The following is a 25,035-nucleotide window of genomic DNA, read 5'->3' as shown; positions in this document are numbered from 1 at the left end:
TACATATATAAAATTTAAACTAGTTTTTTCGTCTAATAATACAAGATAAATATCATATGTATTATAAAATAACAACAAATTATCATTTGCTTATATTTTCTGTGGGGGTGATTTTTTTTCCTCAACTGTATATTACATATTATATATTACTAATATTACCGTTATGTATTATTTTTTTTATTACTTAGATGGGTGGATGAGCTCACAGCCCACCTGGTGTTAAGTGGTTACTGGAGCCCATAGACATCTACAACGTAAATGCGCCACCCACCTTGAAGTTCTAAGGTCTCAAGTGTAGTTACAACAGCTGCCCCACCCTTCTAACCGAAACGCATTACTGCTTCACGGCAGAAACAAGCAGGGCGGTGGTGGTACCTACCCGCGCGGACTCACAAGAGGTCCACCACCAGTGATTACGCAAATTATTATTTAATAAAATAAAATATTTAATTAATTTAATAAAACGTTACCAGGTTATTACATTGATAAATTGAATAAATGATGATTAAATAAAATTTTTAGTTATTGTTTTCTTTTCAAAATTATCATGTGGGCTATAACATAAAAGATGCTAAAAAGAAGTGATTTCGTTTTTTATTGTTCTTCGCCATGGGGTAATAACAACTTACACAAAAATATTTTGGGGTAATAATTAATAAAGTTCCCCGACCGCTGGCATATTATATAGTATGTCGTAGGTTAGGTTAGGTTAGGTTTTAGTGGTACGCATGCGCGCCACATTACTAGCACTTGCGATTTTGTATTTTGTATGCCACGCTCACATTTACCAAAACGACATGGTCATTGTGAATTCAATGTACATTTCCCATCTTTGAAATTGTAGATGTTAGTTGAATGCACATTATCCAAACGAGGAAGCAAATGTGCATATTTGCCGCAATATCTACTTTTACCGTAACATATACATGACGATGCAATCTATATATGTATATATAAAAATGAATTGCTGTTCGTTAGTCTCGCTAAAACTCTAGAGCGGCTGGACCGATTTGGCTAATTATGGTCTTGAATTATTTGTGGAAGTCCAGAGAAGGTTTAAAAGGTAGATAAATATGAAAATGCTCGGAATTAAATAAAAATAACAATTTTGTTTTTCCTATGATGTGTCCGGATTCCTTTTGTTTGTTTTAAGTTTAATTTATACAAAAGTTTAGGTATTTTATTTATCGATTGAGGCACTACGAAGTCTGCCGGGTCAGCTAGTCATCGATAAAAAGTTATGTTATTTGACGTGTTTTGTATGTAGGTGCGTTGTATGTGATGAAATCTTTCAACGTCATTTTCTTAGACTTGAAGACGTCCTATTGACTTGACAATTCGCACGCGCGTCGAGAACCGATGGCGATACAATAGTTTTGTAACTTCGCTCTAACATCCTGACACCGGTAACGACAGGACTAAAAGTTGAAATTAATTATGAGTTCAGTTTGATATTTTAGCGGTTCTTTTGAAAATTAGATTACATATTTTATCGAGCGGTAAAAGGCCATATAAACCTTCCTCTTCAATCACTCTATTTATTAAAAAAACCGCATCAAAACCCGTTGTGTAGTTTTAAAGATTTAAGCATACATAGGGACAGACAGATATAGGGACAGAGACAGTGACTTTGTTTTATACTATGTAGTGAATAACATCAATAGTTCGATGTTTTTTTATTGAACTTCAATTAAGTTTACTCCATTCAAATAGTTGAAGAAGTTTTTTTTTTATTGCTTAGATGGGTGGACGAGCTCACAGCCCACCCTTTAAGTGGTTACTGGTGCCCATAGACATCTACAACGTAAATGCGCCACCCACCTTGAGATATAAGTTCTAAGGTCTCAAGGATAGTTAGAACAGCTGCCCCACCCTTCAAACCGAAACGCATTACTGCTTCACGCCAGAAATAGGCAGGGTGGTGGTACGTACCCGTGAGGACTCCCAAGACGTCCTACCACCAGTTTTTTGATATGATATTTTTTCCAAATTTTTTACTTTAAATGGCTTTCCTATATCAAATCAAATCAAATCAAAAAAGTTTTATTCAACATAAATGAAAGTACATACTTGTTGAACGTCAAAAGAATTACCGCCAATTCACAAGAATTAGCCTCCGTCCTGAGAAGAATTGGCAAGAAACTCAGCGGGCATGTTTTTTTTTCTTTTTTTTAAATATTAGTTTTTTTTTTTTTTTTTTTTTTTTTTAAATATTCATATTACAATAAGTAATTATAACATAACAATTTTACAATATTGAAATTCCCGGAGCGAGCAACTCATTCCCACTTTGTGCAATCTTCTAGATAATCATTGACTTTATAGTAAGCTTTATTGCACAGATGTTCTTTAATAGTTTTCTTAAACCTATGTATATGTAGGTTCTGAACATCTTGTGGGATTTTGTTGTACAGGCGCACAGACAAACACCCGAATGAATTTCGTATCTTATGTAACCTACTCATCGGCACAACAAGCTTGTGTTTGTTCCTAGTATTTCTATTATGTATGTCCGACATCTTAGGAAACTCCTCAATATGTTTACGAACATACATCAAATTTTCAAAGATATATTATAAAGTAGAAAATAGAAAGAAGAAATAAATTGTGTTTCCATTATGCTAAGACAACTCTTATGCAAAAAAGTATATTATGTATGGCACCGAAAATATATAATAAGCTACCTGATGCTATAAAAAAAGACAAATTATTTTTATTTAAAGACAACTTAATTTTTTTTTTTTTTTTTTTCCCTACCTATGCTGATAGCCTTGAGAGGCTATTTCAGCTTCACCCTAACGTTAGTAGGTGAGCTCGCGGGGCTCAACCGGAGAGTTGCTAACACTGACCCTAGCAAGAGCAGTGCTTCGCAGAATCTACCACCGGATCGGAAACGCGACCCACTGAGAAGATCCGGCGAGAAACTCAGTGGGCTGTGTCTATGGGTTAGTTCGCTCGTCGAGCCCTTCGTCGCAAGCGACGGGTTCGACGAGGACGGTGACCGGTGCTTGTGGTGCCTAAAAGCACCGTTAATGGATCAGGAGGATCCGTAATGACGTGCTTTGGGCGACGTCGACGGTTTACCATTCGGTCTACTGGGTCGGGTATGTAATTTCCAGCGGCTACGATGAGAGGGTTCTCATGTCGTGCCGCCTTCTCAAAATGGCGCAGCGATGCCGACTGTAGATACTTACTAAAAGAGTCGAGCTCCAGGTCGTCGTGGAGATCCACATTCCTAAGGAACCAAGGCGCTCCGACGGCTATCCTGCAGAATCGTGATTGAATAACCTGAAGGGATTTCAAGTGGGTGCGGGCTGCGTGAGCGAACACTACGCTTGCATACGTCATGATGGGGCGTATACAAGTTTTGTAGAGAGTTACCTTACTACGGAGGGACAGTTTGCTTCGACTACAAAGCATTGGATAGAGTCGTCCTAGAATAAACGCGGCGCGGTCGCGTACCGTTTTTATATGGGGACGGAATGTCATCCCTCTGTCGAGGGTGACGCCTAGATATTTGACCTTCGAGACCCACGGAATGGGCTGGCCAAAGAGAGTGATCGGACTAACGGCGGAGGTGTTTGCGCGCCTACTACGGAGTGGGATGCTCAAAGTGATGTTCGGAGGGCGACCCCTTTTGAAGAGCACCGCTGCGCTTTTCGTGGGGTTAATGTCTATTCGCCACTTCCGGAACCACTGTCCCATGGTGGCTACTGCGATCTGGAGTCGCCGATGAAGCAGCGACATCTTCCTACACGAGTAGTAGATAGCCGTGTCATCGGCGAAGAGCGCTAGATGGGTCTCCGGAGACCGGGGTATATCATTGATATACAAACTAAATAATAACGGGGAGAGCGCGGAGCCTTGCGGGACTCCGGCGGTCAGTTGACGGGGACGAGAACGAGTTCCCTCTACTCGATATCGAAACGAACGGTTCGACAAGAAGTCTCGTATGATGAGCACGAGTCTGTCTGGCACTCCCATGTTGTACAGTTTATAAATTAAACCGTTGTGCCAGACTTTGTCGAACGCCTTCGCGATGTCGAAGAAGAGGGCGCCGGTCGGGATTTGTTTACGCCTATTTAGTCCTATCAGAATGTGCTCCGTGAGGCGGTGCACTTGTTGTACGCACGAGTGTTTTGAGCGGAATCCGAACTGTTCGTCAATGAGAATTTTGTTCGCGGTAACAAAATCCCAGAGGCGTTTCCTAAGGAGCCGTTCGTAAATTTTTCCTATCGTCGAGAGGAGACTAATCGGACGGTAACTAGAAGTTTCGTTTGTCGGTTTGCCCGGCTTATGTATACCGATAACGTCCGCTTCTTTCCACACCGCGGGAAAGATGCAGTGCGTCATAGCGGCATTTAAAATTGTAGCCAACATTGCTATCAGTTGGACTGGCAAAAATTTTAGCGCGCGGTTGTGGATGCCGTCGGAGCCGGGTGCCTTCCTAGGTTGGAGGTTGTGGATCGCGTCTCTAACTTCGTCAGTGGTAATGGGGGGTAACGCGTCCGAGGGCGGCAGGGAAGCTCTGCGCTCGACCTCCCTATCGACTAACTCGGTGTGTTCGGGGTCCGCGTGTTGAGTGCTGGTGGTGCACTGCTCTTGCAGTGCATCGGCCAGCAGCTCAGTCTTGTCATCGTCATCGAATGCCGGTGGTTGGCCTGAAGGGCGTATGAGGGGAGGCATAGTAGCGGTAGTTTCGGATTTGAGAGTCCTAGCTAGTCGCCAGTATGCTTGGTGGGAGGGCGCGAGTTGTTCTAGATAGCTATGCCAATTATCGTTACGCGCGGGAGTGGACTTCGCGTTGTAGACGACGCATCTGAATCCGGTTTGAATGCGTGGGAAGACGATCGTAGGCCCGGATTGCCGCGTTCCTAACTCTTAAGAGATTCCTAAGATCGGGGGACAGTCTGATGCGGTGGAAGCTGTCCTCCACATCGACTTCTTTTGAAGATTTAATGATCGCGGAAGAGATGTGATCGGTAATGATGTTTATGGATTCGACGGTGTCCTCGGGGGATGGATTCGAATCCGGGCCGCAAGGGAGGATTGGCGGAGCGGCGTCGGCTAGGCACGTGCTCAGCTTATTCCAATCCACCATGGTCCTACTAACAGTGACTGGGTTGTGAGGGCGACCGAGCTGCATAACGACAGGTCGGTGGTCTGAGTCGAGCTCTGACATTGCTTCGATGGAACGCAAGCGCAGAGTTACGTTCCTAAGCAATGCCAGGTCTATAGTGCTCGGACGGAGCGCGATGTTATACGGATAACATGTTGGAGTTGGGGGACCGACTATTTCAAAGGTGAGGTCGTCTATAAACGCGTCGAGACGCCTACCGTTGACGTTTGTACGATGGCAGTTCCACCTAGTGTGGTGGCAATTTAGATCGCCTGCCAGGATGACAGAGTCTCCCATGCCGAACAGTGACTCGATGTCACTGCTCAGAAGGGGCTTGTCCGGGGGGAGATAAACGGATGCGATGACGATCGGCTGGTGTCCCGTCAGCGAGATACGGCACACTGACGCCTCGATATGTGAGAGCGAGGGAGTATCGAGAGGAACAACGTGCAGGGCCCGCCTATAGTAAATGGCAGTCCCGCCTTTGGAGGCGGTGAGTCTGTCATTCCTAACCATGACGTAATTCGCGACTTTCGGGTCGCGACGCGAGGGCTTCAGACAGGTTTCCTGCACTAATAGAATATCTACAAGATTATCGCGGAGGAATTCAAAAATTTGATCGCGTTGCCGCGCGAGTCCGTTAGCATTATAGAATGCTAACGTAAGGGAATACGGTTTTTCTCTACCTTTTTGCGCCATTTATTACCGGTAAAGATTTTATAACGTACGCGACACGGACTCGTAGACGTCCATGTGATCGAAAGCGGCCGCGAGTCGGGGGTTACCGACCTACGTATCGCGTCTGCGAACGATCGCAGACGGTCGAAGTTGACCGCGGTGACGAAGTCACGCACGAGCGCGAAGTCGTTGACGGCAGAGGGTTGCGGGGGACGGAACGTGGGCGCGGGGCGAGGTGCGAGCAGGGGCTGGGGCGCGGGGCGAGGTGCGAGCAGGGGCTGGGGCGCGGGGCGTGTCACGAGCGGGGGCGGGGGTGCGGTTTCCGTTCCCGCCTTCGTATACGGCAGCGGCTTTTTCCACGCCGAGACCGTGGGAACTGCAGCCGGCACGAAGGCGGGTTTCGGCACTGAAGGTGCCGAAGTCTTTGGGCCGACGGTTCGCGGAGCTGGGTGGGTTGGACGTTTTCGCGGAGCCCTGGGACATCCACGGTAGTTCGCGGGGTGCCCTTGCTTAAGGCATAGGACACAGCTTGGAGGTTCGGTCGCGGTTTCCCTATCTCTAACGCAATCTAACGTAGCGTGATCGCCGAGGCATTTCACGCAGCGGGGGCGCGCGTGGCAATTACGCGCCGAGTGGCCATAGAGTTGGCACCTGTAGCACTGCCCGGGAGTGCCACGCTTATGGGGGGCTTCGATCGAGATCCCGGATAGGCCGCAAATTGTCGTGAGACATGCGATCTTCTTTTTGGCCTCCGGGGTGGGTTCTAACGCCACGAGTATCATATTATAGGGCTGTTTGCCCCGCCCGCTGTGCTTCCGGTGCACACTAACTATCGGGAGGGCCTGAGCGGTCAGATCCTCCTTTATGTAGTCGATGTCGAGTTCTTTAGGGACTCCGCGTATTACTACGCGGAGCTCGCGGTCCTCCTGAAGAGCATAGGTGTGGAAACCTATGTTCTCCTTTCGGAGGTATGCTGAGAAGGCCCTATGGTCGCCCGGCGTTGCGACCTTTATCTGAATCCCATGCGCATGGGTATAATTAATTTTATTTGCCTGAAGGGCCTGGGAAACGCGGTTACACGCAGTTTTTTCCTGGAGAATCAGCGGGGGCGGGGCAGCTACTTTAGGAGCGGGCGCGGGTTTGGGACGCGGCGGTGGGGTTACGCGGCGAGCGGAGTCCGACTCCGGTGTCACGACTACCTGCGGGCGGGAGGCGGTCGCGGATTTGGTCTGCTTCGTCGTGGAGCTCCGGGACTCCACGGCGCGAGTACGCTTTTTACCGCGCGTTACGGTTTGGAACCCATCCGAAGTTCCAGGCTGAGGGCTTGACGCGGATTCGAAATCCATCTCCGATTCGGTATCGGAGCCTGAACTTGAAACGATCGAGGTCGCGGCGGACGTAGCGCGTGATGACGTAACCGACGCGGGCGCGGGGGTGGGGGTAGCGCTAGGCGCTTCGTGAGTCGCATCGTGGGAACGTGCGCTCGAACTTGACGCGGCGGCGGGGGGTGCGCGGCGTGTCTCCGAGGCACGGTTGAAATACGCGGCGACGGACGCGGGGGGGGGAGGGATTGCCACGGGAGGCCCTATAAGCTAGGTACTCGGCCCTAATTGACGGGTACCTATCCCGGAGGAACCCGACAATATCCCTAGCATCTTCTTGCTCCATTCTTCGTTCGGTCTTCTTGCCCGGGGGGGGCGGCCCCGGGACTTTTGTTGAACTCGCCGAAAGGCGAGGCCCCGGATAGGATTTGTAACCCCCCTGTGCTGCAGGACAGCAAGGAGCAGGGGGGGGGAATGCCTATGCCGTGAAAACGGCAATCGGCGGGCAAAAGGAAAGGAACCCGCTCGGGCTGTATAGTGCTACAGCAGGCAGAATCGCGAGCGGGGGTCTAGTCTTGAAAAAGACTGTTGTTTTGGGAAGGGTTAGGAAATCGCTAGCCTGTGAGTGCCACAGGAAGCCTGATCGTAGCGATTGGTTTTGCCTTGAAAAAGGCAGTTGGTAAAGGGTGGGTTCGCGGTTACAACACTTTAGCGCACAAAAATGGACTCCGATACGCAGATCGCAAGCAACCAACGGATCGGAACGTCCGCACTACCGAATTGTAAGCACGATGTATTCACGGTCACTACACTGTCGAGCACAGCTGTGAGTTCAGAGACGCAGCTCGCAAGCGGGCCACGGATCGGAAAGCACGTCCGCGCACGACCGAGTCGTGAGCGAGAATGAGACAACTTAAAAAAATTATTGACCTTATTATACAGTTAACGATTTTTTAAATGATAAATCATTATGTTAATTTTAAATTAGCTTCTTTCTGTTCTTTGTTTTCGTTTTATGATATAAATAACTAATTCTTATTCAATTAATTTATTTTGTTGTTTGATATTTTAATTAATTACTTAACATATTCACTGACTGCATTTAATGAAAATGAATGTAATTTTGAATAATATAATTTTGAATAATATTTGCACGCCGACCTGATAGAAACACGCTGTTCTATAAAATAATTATCAACAACTTTGTAAACCTGCTAATAAAGTTTGATTTAATAGAAAATAGACCAAATATTCTTTCACTTCTCGATAAAATGACAATAAACAATGCGAGATAAAACCATAAACATTAGACTCCGGCTCGCGAATACCGAAGAAAATACGTTTCTATATATTTGTTTTTTTTTTTTTAAATTAGTAACATTATTTTTCGTAAAAGCGAAAAAAAAACAACTAAAAATAAAATAAGAACAGAATAAAATCGGTTGACAAACATGAAAGAAAAGGCGCTAAAAATATTTCGTCTCTGTCTATTTACTAGCAATAAACAGAGACGGACGATGCTAGCGACGCTGCACGACACAGCCGCGTTGCCATGGTTACAGAATTTTCTCGAACAATTCTCCCAGCAAGCACTATACAAACTAAAACGCGAACATTGCTAAACCGGTGCAAACCAGTTTTCATATTTTCACACAGACTTATCAATAATGCGTTCAATGGTTAGTTTCTTATTTATTTCTTTTCACCCTTTTGCAGAAATTCCTAAATGATTTTTGAAAGAAAGGTACCTTATAAAAAACTAAATAAAATAAAAGAAAAATCAATGCTTGAAAAAATTCACAGGAAATAATATTAAATGATTATTAACTCAAATATTAAATTATCATTTATAAATGTTATTAACTCATTAAAGATGTTATACGAGGGCGCGCTAAGATACGTCCGTAAAGTCGGTATTCCGACGCTCTGCACTTCCTACGCATTCATAGACTCGATGTATCGACGGTTCGCGTTCAAAGAGTTAAAAGCATTTTCAAAATTTATTAATATGTATCCATAAAAAAATTCATAATTTTTTTTTTATAAACTCTCCCTAAATTTCATTTTATTTCGTAAATTACTATTATTCCACATAGTGTTTGTCTCAAAGGTTGGGGGTGAGATGTTTTCGTAATTTTTTCTGAGCAATATTCATTATTTTAAATGGTAGCAGTTTTGTTTAGACTTATTTTGAATCAGAAATATATACCGTATGTATTTGGGACGATAGATTACTTTCAAACTTTTAAATCATGGAATCTAAAGGCAAAGAACATTTGTTTTTGTCTATTCTTCCGTTTGGACTGGCAAAGGATACACAGCCCATACCGCCAAGCCTTTCAATTATTTTTTATCTAAAAGTCATTTTCGTTAAATCTATACTGCTGTAGAGGTAGTTTTTGTCTGTCTGCACAGTATCGATTGCATTCTTTTTAGTAAAGCAGTTTTTCCTTACACATGCCAAGTTTCAAAAACTTAAAATGCGTTTTGTTATCAATGATCATCGTTTAGTTGCTCTTTTTTTAATATTTTTTTTGTTTTTGCTGAGTTTTAAAAGTATTAAAACTAGCGGCCCGCTCGGGACTTTAACAAAAATTTCAACGATATTTGACTCGGTTTTATTTTTTTAAATAAAAGAACACTTATTGTTGCATAACTATAATAGTTACACATATGATGTCGCGACACTTTTTGTAAATAATAATGTGTTCTACAAGGTCGTAGTACATTATTTTATTCTATCATCATAAATAGTTTTCGCAGGGCAAATTGAAATTGTGTGAATTGTTTTATTTTGTTAATTTATTCGTTTCCTCAGGTTTATTAACTGTTTAGTATCTGTGAAAATGCATAAGTGTGGGAAAATGAAACAATGCGGTTTGACGTAGCTGGCGGGGTCTTCCAAAAAGTCCACTGTGGTCTCGGTAAATAACCACCATTTTAATGAGACTTTATTTCATCGCGTCAATTTTAACTCAATTATGTACAATCTCAAATATATCAGTTTCATCTCATTCAGCTCCATAATATTTTTCCTATAATAGAATTTGTATTTAATTAATAATTGTTTTTTTTTAATTCGTCAAAACATTGGCGTCGCAGAACTTCAATAAAATTGCCATACTTAAAAAGGTAGAAAACAGAACTTCTAAAATTTTCCATTTTTTCCGTCCGTCTTCCATCCAATATATTAATTACTTAAATGCGATGAATAAATAATTATTTATTCGTAGCTTAAATGTAATAAAATCAAAATAATAAGCAACATAAATTACAAAAAAAATATCTCCTTGACAGCGATGTTTTGCCTCTTTATTTATTTAGTATATAAGATTATTTATTTATTTATATAAGCTGTTAACCGCGGCTTCGCCTGTGTGGTCAAGGAAAAGTATCAGTGTAGTTTCCCGCGGGAATGAATGTTTTTACGGCATATATTAAAAATACCTATATACTGCTCACCTGACCTAAAACTAAAACTTATGTAACGGATATGACGTCAGCTGTCATGCCCTGCCGCCAGCCAAGCCGCCAAGCCATGTTAACACGCCCCCTTCCGCCACCGCCACTGCCACCGCCGCCAGCCAAAGCCAACGAAGGGGGGATAGTGTTAATAAAACAAGCCGTGTCAGCCATTTCTAACTACTTTTCTGCATTCTTGCACAAATAAAAGAACTTGTCGTTACGCTGCTGGTTTTTATTGTCACATCATTTGCAACAATCAGAAGTGGCATAAAGAAATGAAACAACGTCATATACACGCTCAGATGTCTCGGTCTTCTGACAAGTTTGAAGAAGATGAAGCTCCTATTTCACTGGCGAGGAAAGTGTTGAAAAATTGCTTCAGAAAGAGGTCCACAAGGCGATACTTGAGCTACAGGATGAAGAACCTGGAACAATCAAATCAAAGGGACTTCGACGTCGTCGGACCAAAAGCGCCTGCCGCCCTGTCCTTCCATCATTCTGGTTCACGTAGAGGGAAACTAAAAGAGCAGCAACGTGGTTACTCCACTGTGCGGCACTACGAGCTTCACGGCGCTTCACGAGATTCACGGCTACGAGCTTCCTTCTCCCTGCCTGCGACGCTGCTGCGCGGCGAAGACAGCTACATCAAAGTCATCAACGTGGGCTCGGAGACCATCATGTGGCCGCCGGGTGAGGTCCTGCCGAGGGCCAACAGCTGCGAGGAGCCACAGCCAAACAGCCAGGTGTGTTGCATTTCTACTTGCCCTAGCCATGCCATTACAAATATTTCGAGATTTGTGGGTAGAAATAAAAAAAATTAAAAGGAGCCATTAAATATTAAGTCATTCAGATTAAAAAAAATACAGTATAAGCATTGCTTTGCTAAAAATACACATGATTTAGGTATTGCCAATTTAGTTCAAATGCAAATTAAGCTTACTAGTGATCAGCCCGTGTATCGCCACTTTTAGACATCAAGGGATATAAAATAATCTGAATCTAGTCATGCTTCACCAGTGGTCTTATTAAGAAAAAGAACGGCGACAGTAGGCTATGCGTTGATTATCGTGCGTTAAACGCTATGGTAAAATATAAAAGTATCCACCGAACAGTACTGCACGAGTTTAGATTTAGCCCAGGGCTACCATCAATTGAGCATTGTGCCAGACACACAACTGCTGTCATTACACCGCAAGGTCATTATTTCTAGTACACTAGAATTCCTTTTGGTTTAGCAAATGCGCCATCTGTATTCATGCGTTTCTTCTTTATCTCCACCTTATTCCACTAGGTGGGGTAGTTAAATGCGTTTAATAAATAAAATAATTAGTCTGTAGGGAAAAAAAAAATGGGTAAAAATAAATGTAGGTCAAATCGAGATACTAGCAATTTTAAACGATTTACCTCTACCCTCAGTTGGTATAAAATCAGGTTCAATAATTATTGAGAAATTACTTGGGAAATTTTATGGTGGAGACTTAAAATTAAATATGAGTAAATGCTCCTTCTTGGAGGAACAAGTCACTTATTAGGTCATGAAATATCTTCAGACGGTATACAGCCGGGTGCAACAAGAAATTGACGGCCGTTTCGCAGTGTCCTGTGCCAAATAATGCTTATAGTGTGCGACAGTTTATTGGTTTGAAAAGAAAAAAAAAAAGATAAATCATGGGTGTGGGGCCGTGAACAAAACGCGATTTCGAACAACTGAAAAACAGCTTACGTTTCAAACCTGTGCTAGCTCTGTATAATCCTATGCTTCCTACAGAAATACAAACCGATGCGTGTAACTTAGGAATTTCTGGTATACTATTACAAAAACAAACTGACAACTCACTGCGGCCTGTTATACTATTTTAGCCGGGTTACTAGGAAGGAAGAATGTATATCATAGTTAAGAGCTCATAACCTGGCGGTCGAACAATCGCTACGTAGGTTCCGTGTTTATGAAGTAGGTAAACATGATATAGTAGAAACTGATTGTACTGTGGTTTGTGCTACCCTTACCAAACGCGACATTATACCATGCATTGGGCGATGGTGAGTTTTGAAAGAAGATTATGACATTAGTGTTGAGTATAGACCTGGTGAACGTATGGAACATTTGTAGACGCGCTTAATAGGCATCCTGTTGACATGATGAACGTGAATCGTCTTAGTTACTGATTGATTCTGTACTGTGCAATGTCAGGACGAAAAGCTTAGTTTATAAAGCAATCTATACTAACATTATAAAGCTGAAGAGTTTGTTTGTTTGAACGCGCTAATCTCAAGAACTGCTGGTCCGATTTGAAAAATTATTTCAGTGTTAAATAACCCATTTATTGAGAAAGGTTATAGGCTATATAACGCTAGCACCGCTAAGACCATCACTGTGTCACGCTAAGACCAATACAAGCGAAGTACCAGTAAGTAATGTATCAAAATCGGGTCATTTTCCCTTTCGAGAGCTTCCGGTGCGTGCGCTGCAGAAACGGTTAAAGTTTCGCTAAAATAATGTGACAGAATTGTACCCCTTTAAAAGATCTAAAAAAAAAAATGTCCGCGATAGCATATGTTAAGGTTGGCTCACTATAACGTTTTTTTTATGCTAATCAATTTGTACTAAAATAAAGCATTCTTTGTGAACTATATTCCACGCGGACGAAGTCGCGCTGATGTTAAAGATAATTATGAATGAACTAGTTCGAAAAACTTTTAACGGAAACAGACTCGCAGTCCCTTCGGCTAAATGGAAAATTGTACAAATGCACTATGACATTTGTCACGTGGATCTAAATCATCGTTTAGCTTTGATTAAAAGCCAATATTGGTTTCTTAAAATGACAGACACACTTTATTAGGAAATACGTGGCAGCATGTCTTTATTGTACACATGAGAAGGATAACAATGTTAAAAAAAAGAAGACTGTCTATATCCGATCTCTAAACCATTTGATACTATGCGCATGGTACAAATAGATAACATGATGCCCTTCTGTAGGACATCTAAAGGGCACCAACCAGTACATGATCGTAATGAATGATGCGTTGTCTAAATTTGTGATAGCTGAACTAACGCGTACTGTAAATTCAATCGGGACCATTCGTGCATTGAAAAATATATTAATAGGGTTTGTCCAGATACCCGAATCACGTGGTGACAGACTATGGAAAAGCTTTTACGAGTAGGTACTTAAAAAAATATCAGAAGATAAACAGTTTAGGCATACGTTAAACGGTATTGCTTGTCCGCACGCTAATTGGCCAGGTTGAACAAACTAAACATAAAATTTTATGTGTTGCGGGCAACTGATCCTAGTGATGCTTCAAATAATTTAGTGAACTCCGTCATTTGAGGCACAAACAACACAATTAAAAGTAGCAGCGGCTACAAGCCTTGTGATTTAATCTTTGCGCGCTCTGGTAGGTCAATATGTGATGTTTCGATTCCTGGTCGCGAACCAGAAACTGTTGACGCACGGCGTAAGATAGCTACAGCTAGGATAAAACGAGCGAGTACAATAATTACACACAACATTAATATAAAAAAATGCTCATGTTTATAAGAAAAGAGATTTTGTATCGTAGAGACAGGCTCCAACTGGTTAGCAGCGCCGCTAGGATTAATACTAAATTAGACGATAAGTCCGTATCTAGTAACTAAAGTAGTAGGTAACAATCGGAATCGAATTAGAAGTATATCTAAAAGGTTTACGAAGTTATAAAAACTTCACTGGCCTGGTATCAACAGATTCATTAAGGCCCTATAAAAGTATAGCCCATGTGTCCGATAGCGCTAGTAGTTCCGATGAGCAGCTCGAAACTAAAGACCTTATTGATTTATTTGAGAACTAAATGTTTTTGTGTGTTCCCCATTGCGGGAGCAATTGTTGCAGGATGGCCGAATGTAACGGATATGACGTCAGCTGTCATGCCCTGCCGCCAGCCAAGCCGCCAAGCCATGTTAACACGCCCCCTTCCGCCACCGCCACTGCCACCGCCGCCAGCCAAAGCCAACGAAGGGGGGATAGTGTTAATAAAACAAGCCGTGTCAGCCATTTCTAACTACTTTTCTGCATTCTTGCACAAATAAAAGAACTTGTCGTTACGCTGCTGGTTTTTATTGTCACATCATTTGCAACACTTAAGAAAAACGTGTCAATCCGTTACTTCTTACGCGGAAAAATGACAAACAAACACCCGAAAAAACAAACGGGGCTTTCACGTTTATAATATTAAAAGTATGAATTTTGATTTCAGGTCATTAACGCTGTCTGACTGATAAGACTTGTTTTGACAATGTCAAATATTGCATAAAGCCGAGCAGACGTATTCTTTCCCAAAAAAAACTCAAAAATAAACGAAGGCTCAATTTATTTTGGATCAACAAAACTAACCTAAAAATGGCGGGAATGCGTCATCGAAATTATGACGTGAATCGATAGACGCCAAAAAGGATAATGTATTTTTTTTTGTGTGTGTTTTTAATTGTTCTAGATTTAAACTCCGCAGCCGATACCGTCAATCAACAGAATGATTGTGTGTCGTCATGCAAAACTGCGTCTCGTTCATGCTTCACTGACATTGCTGTGGATAAAATACTATCGAATAAAAACTTCCTTTACATCCGAGAGGTTTCTGGCGCGCGCATAGCTCAAAGCCCACAGCATTGCTAAGTTATTTACAGTACCAGGCAATAAATATTGCACATCAATATTTAGAAAGAGACTGTCGTCTAATTTTGTTTTTATTATAGAGCCTTACCTGTGTGCAACGAAACACTTTTTATTACCTACCTAAGCTGATAGATAGCCTTGAGAGGCTATTTCAGCGTAACCTTAACTAGTAGGTGAGCTCACGGGGCTCAAACCGAAGTGATGCTAACACTGGCCCTAGCAAGAGCAGTGTTTCGCACAATCTACCAGCAGATCGAAAACGCGACCCACTGAGAATATCCGGCGAGAAACTCAGTGGGCTGTGTCTATGGGTTAATTCGCTCGTCGAGCCCTTCGTCGCGAGCGACGGGTTCGACGAGTACGGTGACCGGTGCTTGTGGTGCCTAAAAGCACCGTTAATGGATCGGGAGGATCCGTAATAACGTGGTTTGGGCGACGTCGACTATTTACCATTCGGTCTACGGGATGGGGTATATAGTTTCCAGCGGCCACGACAAGAGGGTTCTCATGTCGTGCCGCCTTCTCAAAGTGACATTGATGCCGACTGTAGATACTTACTGACTGAGTCAAGTTCCAGGTCATCATGGAGATCCACATTCCTCAGGAACCATGGTGCTCCGACGGCTATCTTGCAAAATCGGGATTGAATAACCTGAAGGGGTTTCAAGGTAGTGCGGGCCGCGTGAGCGAACACCACGCTTGCATACGTCATGACGGGGCGTATGCAAGTATTGTAGAATGTCGCCTCATTACGACATTACGGAATGTCATCCCTCTGTCGAGGGTGACGCTTAGATATTTGACCTTCGAGGTCCACGGTATGGGTTGACCAAAGAGAGTGATGGGGCTACGACGAAGGTGTTAACGCGCCAATTAGGGAGTGGGCTGCTCGAAGTAGTATTCGGAGGGCGGCCCCTTTTGAAGAGCACCGCTGTGCTTTTCACTTCCGGAACCACTGTCCCATGGTGGTTACTGCGATCTGAAGTCGCCGATGCAACAACAACTTCTTCCTACACGAGTAATAGATAGCCGTGTCATCGGCGAAGAGCGCTAGATGGGTCTCCGGAGACCGGGGTATATCATTGATGTACAAACTAAATAATAACGGGGAGAGCGCGGAGCCTTGCGGGACTCCGGCGGTTAGTTGACGGGGTCGAGAGCGAGTTCCCTCTACTCGATATCGAAACGAACGGTTCGACAAGAAGTCTCGTATGATGAGCACGAGTCTGTCTGGCACTCCCATGTTGTACAGTTTGTATATCAAACCGTTGTGCCAGACTTTGTCGAACGCCTTCGCGATATCGAGGAAGAGGACGCCGGTCGGGATTTGTTTACGCCTATTTAGCCCTATTAAGATGTGCTCCGTGAGGCGGTGCACTTGTTGTATGCACGAGTGTTTAGCGCATAATCCAAACTGCTCGTCTATTAGTATTTTGTTCGCGGTAACGAAGTCCCAGAGGCGTTTCCGAAGGAGTCGTTCGTATATTTTGCTTATCGCTGGGAGGAGACTAATCGGACGGTTATTTAATTATTTGGTACCAATACGTTAAACATATGAGAACAGTATTTGTTTTTAAACTCTTTTACTAGCTTCATACGTATGAATGTAACGGAAACTTTGAACGTGACTTTGACCCCCTTCAAAACGTCGGATTAACTCGAAATTTGGTATACTTATCAAGGACCGATGACAATTGAATATTTTAAACGGTTAGTTATCCTTATTGGAATAATCAGAATTAGCGTTTTTTTGTTGGGACTAACTCTCAATTTTAACACAGCTCTTTCACAATATACTTGAGACCTTAGAACTTATATCTCAAGGTGGGTGGCGCGTTTACGTCGTAGATGTCTATGGGCTCCAGTAACCACTTAACAACACGTGGGCTGTGAGCTCGTCCACCTATCTAAGTAATGAAAAAAATAAAAAAAACTAGTGAGCCAGGTCACAGACCTCCCCCCGGTGAAGGTCAAGGGGCGACCTGAGGGGGTGAGGCCGCGCGGCGCGCTACCAGCACTCTAGCGCGCTGCCGTGGAGTGATTAGAGCGACCGGTCGACGGTGTATCGCGTCCCGACCCGGCAGGCTGGTTCTAGTCCAGCGGGGTATTCCGGGACACCAGCGGCACCGTCTGGGCGGCCCGACGGGCTGCCGTACCGAGACGGCCGACGTTTCAGAGCCTTCGATTCGCCTCGAAGGCTCCGTCGGCTGGGCGTCCTTGGGGTGAGCCGCGCCGTCTGGTTGTAGTGTTGACCGCGGTAGCCCCCCTACCTCATCCGGGTTCTGACCTCGGAGGGGATCGGACGTCGGGTGTAAGAGTGCAGGGGAGTCGTTTAGTGGGTGGGTCCTAAAATCCTTGGGCCCGCGGTCTGCTCACAACACCATGCAGATCCTTGAGTCTCACATACCCCGCGCGCCCCTTTTGCGCGGGGACCTCGTAGGAGGTTCGGCACTCTACCCGAAAAAAAAAAAAAAAAAAAAGGTCACAGACCTCAGTCTGAGAGAATCTTCCTTAGCAAGAGCAGTGCTTCTCTGAATCCATCATCGGATCGAAATGGGGACTCACTTCGAAGAACCGGCGTGTAACTCAATGGGTTTATTCCACAACGCGCTCCAGATCCGACACGCCCTCGGGTTTCTATCTATGAACCACACCGTCACCGGCGGCGGCCATTAAAAAAAATAAAATGTTATCTTAACCGAGCGCCGTCTCTTTCTAACGCGCCCGCGACGAGCGAGAAAGCGAATTGTTTACAATTTTCTGTAGAATGTCTGTAGACTCAAAAAAATTATGTATAACGCGGTATTTTTCCGTTCGCCGCTTGCACAGGCCAATGGATCTGGGTTCCGGATGTAATATTATTTTATTAGAGTTTATTGTTTAAAACTTTATTCGTTTTGATGGGTTCCGTTTTTATTATATTTTATAATTGAGTATAATAATCTATCTATCTATATATATATATAATGAATTGCTGTTCGTTAGTCTCACTAAAACTCGAGAACGGTTGGACCGATTTGACTAATTTTGGTCTTGAATTATTAGTGAAAGCCCAGAGAAGGTTTAAAAGGTAGATAAATATGAAAATGCTCGGAATTAAATAAAAATAACAATTTTGTTTAAATTTTACTTTGATGTGTCCCCCGTCGGACGGATTCGTTTTGTTTGTTTTAAGTTCAATTTACACAAAAGCTTAGGTCTTTTATTTATCGATTGAGGCACTACGAAGTCTGCCGGGTCAGCTAGTATTAAATAAAACATTGTGATATTTCTTTAACATTGAATGTTTATTAATACGCAATTTTTACATCTTTAAAATAAAGTCCGATTCACCTAGACAAAAGATCTCAGCTAAAAAGCTTATTAGTATAAAATGAAAGCAATCGAATTGAAAATCTCCCCTTTTTTAAGTCGCTTAAAACTGATTTTAATATAATTGTGACAAATCATACATATGTTCGGATGTTTCTTTTTTTGCTTAAGTAGTGGATGAGCTCACGGCCCAGCTCGTCTTAAGTGGTTATCGGAGCCCATAGACATCTACAATGTAACTGGTGGCAGGACCTCTTGTGAGTCCGCTCGGGTAGACTGTCTATTTCTGCCATGAAGCAGGTTTCGGTTTAAAGGGCTGGGCAGCCGTTGTAACTATACTGGGACCTTAGAACTCATATCTTAAGATGGGTGGCGGCATTTACATCTTAGATGTCTATGGTCTCCGATAACTACTTAACACCAGGTGGGCTGTGAGCTCGTCCACCCACCTCCCCCTCTCCTATTAAAGTTTGGGTTTAATGATCGTTTTTTCGACTTTAGTTTCGCCTGTAGCTAAATCACATTAGATATCAAGCCGTGATAATTGAAAGGCATGTGTATGCTATAGCTTAGATCGCTTGTGGGCGGATTCGCGTGCATCCGACATATAGACGTATCACATTATTGGATTTACAAATCTTATCACAAAAACTGTCATGTATATATCTGCTTATACTGCCTATAGATATCTACTATTAGAATTCAATTTAAAAGAAATCTTATTTGAATCGCAATAAACTTGATAAATTCTTACTGGTGGTAGGACCTCTTGTGAGTCCGCATGGGTAGGTACCAATACCCTGCCTATTTCTGCCGTGAAGCAGTAATGTGTTTCGGTTTGAATGGCAGGGCAGCCGTTGTAACTATACTGAGACCTTAGAACTTATATCTCAACGTGGGTGGCGCATTTACGTTGTAGATGTCTATGGGCTCCAGTAACCACCAGGTGGGCTGTAAGCTCGTCTACCCATTGAAACAATAAAAATAAAAAATATATTATACCTGAAAATCTCAATAAATTCTCCTTAAAGCACTAAATTAAGTCTGAAGATGTCTATCTAAATGCCGAAAGAGAGGTTCTTTATTATCCAACGTTAAGTACTACCAGTCTGTGAATACTTTTTTCTTTACAATATTTATATATAGTGGAATGCGACGGAAGGGTACGTCGTGGTACTAAACCCACAGACACAGTTCTGAGTTTCACGCCGGTACTTCTCAGCGGGTCGCGATTCCGATCTTGTGGTAAATTCTGCGAAGCACTGTTTTTGCTAGCGCTCTAGGACTAGTGTTAGCAAAGTCTCTTAGGCTGAGCCCCGTGAGCTGAGTGAAGCCTAATTCAACCGCTGTACCTACAAATTAATAGATTATTATATTTGACATGTTTTCATGAAGCCTAATTCAACCGCTGTTCAAATTATTAGCTAATTATTGACATGTTTATGTTTAATTGTTATGTTAAAAACTAAAAACACGCTTTTTATAGAAAATCCTTGATCTCTGATTTTTTAAGATCTTAAGAAAATGATAACCCCTCTACTCATATGTGTCAATAAAATATTTATAACAATTGACAACGCGCACTCCTCGCTTTTGTTTACAATCATTTTATTTACAATCTTTTAATTGGATTTTCTATAATAAAAGCACGTTTTAAAGTTTTTTTTTTTCAATTATTATTTATCTTATTGTCTTCATATCATTTCCCAAACATAGAACACTCTACTGTTTAGCGTGGTCATTAGCGTCGACTATTCTGTTTATTTAATATAGCAACATCGGACATGATAAAATGAAAATAATAAAACGCAACATTAAATTGTAAAAACATTTTTAATTTTGTAAGCGGCTCACGAACAGCGACGAAAATATTCAATACCATCAAAATGTTTTTGCCGAATATAATTATACTGGTAGATAGATAACCGAAATTTTTGTTCCCGATATTTCCAATGAGACAAAACGGTAATACTCATAATGTAAGTCCAAATTTTTTTTTCTCCCTACCTACGCTGATAGCCTTGAGAGGCTATTTCAGCTTCACCCTAGCGTGTAGCTCACGGGGCTCAATCTGGAGTGTTGCTAACACTGGCTCTAGCAAGAGCACTGCTTCACAGAATCTAAAAACCGGATCGGAAACGACACCCACTAAGAAGACCCGGGTTGTAATAATATTGCGCCGGCGCTATCTATGACCCCCGCATTCATCCCGGTGCGTTACACAATACAAAGCAAGTCCCCGGTCGCCGCCGACCCATTTAGCTTTATTCGCCGACGACACGACTGTTTACTATTCTAGTAGAAATAAGTCCCTAATCGCGAAGAAGCTTCAGAGCGCAGCCCTAGCCCTAGGACAGTGGTTCCGAAAATGGCGCATAGACATCAACCCAGCGAAAAGTACTGCGGTGCTATTTCAGAGGGGAAGCTCCACACGGATTTCCTCCCGGATTAGGAGGAGGAATCTCACACCCCCGATTACTCTCTTTAGACAACCCATACCCTGGGCTAGGAAGGTCAAGTACCTGGGCGTTACCCTGGATGCATCGATGACATTCCGCCCGCATATAAAATCAGTCCGTGACCGTGCCGCGTTTATTCTCGGTAGACTCTACCCCATGATCTGTAAGCGGAGTAAAATGTCCCTTCGGAACAAGGTGACACTTTACAAAACTTGCATAAGGCCCATCATGACTTACGCGAGTGTGGTGTTCGCTCACGCGGCCCGCACACACATAGACACCCTTCAATCCCTACAATCCCGCTTTTGTAGGTTAGCTGTCGGGGCTCCGTGGTTCGTGAAGAACGTTGACCTACACGACGACCTGGGCCTCGAATCAATTCGGAAATACATGAAGTCAGCGTCGGAACGATACTTCGATAAGGCTGTGCGTCATGATAATCGCCTTATCGTTGCCGCCGCTGACTACTCCCCGAATCCTGATCATGCAGGAGCCAGTCACCGTCGACGCCCTAGACACGTCCTTACGGATCCATCAGATCCAATAACCGTTGCATTAGATGCCTTCAGCCCTAATACTAGGGGCAGGCTTAGGGACCCCCGGTAACCGTACTCGTCGAACTCGACAAAGAGGTCGACGTGCAACCTAACCCATGCATCAGCCCGCTGAGTTTCTCGCCGGATCTTCTCAGCGGGTCGCGATTCCGATCCGGTAGTAGATTCATTCGCGAAACAATTGCTCTTGAGTTGTTAGGTCTCCTTCGGAGGCGCTCGGGCAGTTGTTAGCAAATCCCGCCCCTCTTGGCTGAGCCTTTGCTCGCCCACCTGTCCTGGTGAAACTGGAAAGGCCTTCGGGCCCCCAGTAAACTTTCAATTATAAAAAAAAAAAAAAACAAAGCAAGTCCGACAAAAAAAAAACTCGGACCTCACGTAAATTCCCTTCCACGGCGTCAGACCAGCGGTGCTTGGGCCTCCCTACGGGGCGGCGTCCCTCCTGTACACCCGTTTCACAGCCCGAGCTATCAGAGCCTCCGCCCCTTCATCTCGCACAGGCCAATATCATTGTATGGATGCGATGCAATGACGCTTACACAGAAAGAAGCGAAGAAGATCAAAAACTACTGTCGTGCCGTGCAACCTCTTTGACAGGACATTAGACCTACAACGACTAGACACAGACTTGACAAGAATTCAAAAATAAAGAGAGAAATGGAACGAGGGCGGACGTGACTAGCGGCGGGCAGTACTTTCATTGACTTCCTAAAAGACGGACACGAACCTGACGACAAGGAACGAATTGACCGTTTAACAACTGAGAAAGATATTAGGACCAACCAGGTCAGAGATTACGGGTTTTTTTTTATTGCTTAGATGAGTGGAGGAGCTCACAGCCCACCTGGTGTTAAGTGTTTACTGGAGCCCATAGACATCTACAACGTAAATGCGCCACCCACCTCGAGATATAAGTTCTAAGGTCTCAGTATAGTTACAACGGCCGACCCACCCTTCGAACCGAAACGCATTACTGTTTCACGGTAGAAATAGTCAAGGTGGTGGTATCTAGACGTGCGGACTCACAAAAGGTCCTACCAGTAAAAAGTTCTTGGCGCGTCCAGAAAAACAAAGATGTGTATAGGCTTTTTGGTGAGCCAAATATGTAAGAAGTTGATACATTAATATTGTTTTGTATATGTGGTATATTTTATAGCTTTAATCGCATCGCTTAAGGTAAAAAAAAACAGATAAATACAGGAATATTGAGAGGAAAAAAGCAGTGTGTTTATTACGCCAAAGTTTCGTACTCTGGGAATGTTTGTCCGACTGCTATTATGTTATTTGCCAGGGGTGGCCAACTTGATTAGAACCAAGATCTACTGTCTACTGACGAAACAATCTAAATATCTAAAATAAACCTGAAAAAAAGTGTGTGTGTCCGCTCCGACGCACGACTGGAGTTTACTCCTCAAGAACGATTATAAAATAAATAACGCGGCCGCGCGTTGGCTCCTGATTGGCGCGCGCACGCATCACGCAATCAGGAGCCAATCAGGCGCCTAACGCATTTCGTGTGACATGCTAGTACGATTTTGATTGGCGCGCGCACGCATCACGCAATCAGGAGCCAATCAGGCGAATAACGCATTTCGTGTGACATGCTAGTACGATTTTGATTGGCGCGCGCACGCATCACGCAATCAGGAGCCAATCAGGCGCATAACGCATTTCGTGTGACATGCTAGTACGATTTTGGTCCCCATAATTTTCATACCCCGGGCCTATATATGTAAATCGATTCTAAAGGAGTAAACTCCAATTATATAATAAAAGAGGACTATTGTGTAGAAGAGAGGATAAATAATGTAACGTAATGGTCATTAGCAAATGATAAAAGATGAAGATGATACATGCAGCAATTGGTGATTGCCTTGCGCAGTTTGTTCTATGTATATATATTTTTTGTCTTACCACGATCGACCCACTTCGATAAAGCGGCACGACACGAGAACCCTCTCATCGTGGCCGCCGGCAACTACATTCCCGATCCTGCTGACAGAATGGAAAGCAGTCGACGTTGCCCCAAACACGTCATTTCGGATCCTCCCGATCCACTAACGGTGCTTTTAGGTACCTCAAGCACTGGTCATCGTTCTCGTCGAACCCGTCGCTTGCGGCGAAGGGCTCGATGAGTAAATTAACCCTCAGACACAGCCCACCGAGTTTCTCGCCGGATCTTCTCAGTGGGTCGCGTTTCCGATCCGATGGTAGATTCTGCAAAGCGCGGCTCTTGCTAGGGTTCGTGTTAGCAACATCGTCAGGCTTGAGCCCCGTGAGCTCACTTACTAGTTAAGGTTCCGCTGAAATAGCCTCTCAAGGCTCTCAGCTTAGGTAGGAAAACCAAAAAACACGATCAACCAGACGATCGCGATCTACCGGTTGCCCACCCCTGTTATATGCGATAGAATAAATTCTTTACATCTACTCTTCATCTTGATCAGAACGTGGCGGATTTTCGGTTTCGGTCTGAAGGACGGGGCAGGGGTTTTACTGTAAAATTGAGACTCAGATCTCTCATTTTACATTTCTGATGTCTATTCCGGTAACGATTTAAAACTAAATGGGCCGTAAGCTTGTCCAAACTAAGCAATGAAAAAAGCATTCAAAGTCGCTGTATTGGAGGCTTGTGGACGAGCCAACGACTGCGCCATCATACGAACGGAAAGACATTACGGCTTCAGGACTGAAACAGGCGGCTGAAAAGCGCCAGTTTGTCACCATTACCTGTCCACATGTATCATGTACCATCACCACGATGATACCTACCAGTGCGGGCTCACATGACTCTCTAGTTCCTGGTCTCGTCCCCTTAACGTGAACATCAAAATCGTCGTCCTTGAAGCGACCGAACCAATCGCGGTAAGTTGTTACTTGCAGAGCGACATCGCCGTAAACTTATCTATATATCTAATATTAAAAAAAAAAGACATGCCCGCTGAGTTTCTTCCCAGTTCTTCTCAGGACAGAGGCTAGTTTTTGTGAATTGGCGTTAGTTCTTTTTGACGTTCAACAAGTATGTACTTTCATTTATGTTGAATAAAATTTTTTTGATTTGATTTTATACCTAGTCAGGTCATAAATTCTGTCACATGTTTAATGTAAAATAATTGAAACAAGTTTATTCATTATAGCGACCCGCCCTCGCTTCGCTTCGGAAACATTAAAACACACATGAAACAAAAAAAAAAAAATAAAAAAAAAAGTAGCCTATGTTCATCAGGGACAATGTCGGCTTCTAATGGAAAAAGAATTTTTCAAATCGGTCCAGTAGTTTCGGAGCCTATTCGAAACAAACAAACAAACAAATCTTTCCTCTTTATAATATTAGTATAGATATAGATGTAACCATTCATATACCAAAATGAACTTAACAAAACATAGATTCTTATGACACTAATGTTTATTCAAAATGACCTCCGTGATTTTGAATACAGGCCTTCAATCTGCGCGGCCAGTCGTCTATCGCAG

At 43.4% G+C, this 25,035-nt stretch overlaps 2 protein-coding genes across 3 annotated transcripts in view; one reads left to right on the top strand and one right to left on the bottom strand.

Annotated features, from left to right (window-relative positions):
• LOC114247089 (uncharacterized) overlaps positions 1–25,035 on the bottom strand; it is a 109,277-nt gene that overhangs the window by 69,911 nt on the left and 14,331 nt on the right. The window lies entirely within an intron of this gene.
• LOC149500030 (uncharacterized) lies at positions 10,628–14,702 on the top strand. Its single transcript, XM_089737958.1, has 2 exons — positions 10,628–11,327; positions 14,463–14,702. Exons 1-2 carry the CDS (start codon positions 10,860–10,862, stop codon positions 14,475–14,477), a joined length of 483 nt encoding a protein of 160 aa, XP_089594084.1. The 5' UTR covers positions 10,628–10,859; the 3' UTR covers positions 14,478–14,702.

This window comes from Bombyx mandarina, chromosome 24 (assembly GCF_030267445.1).
Source record: "Bombyx mandarina strain Sakado chromosome 24, ASM3026744v2".
NCBI lineage: Eukaryota > Metazoa > Arthropoda > Insecta > Lepidoptera > Bombycidae > Bombyx > Bombyx mandarina.
Note: the sequence above shows the minus strand (reverse complement) of the source record. Positions and strands in the feature narration are given on the sequence as shown.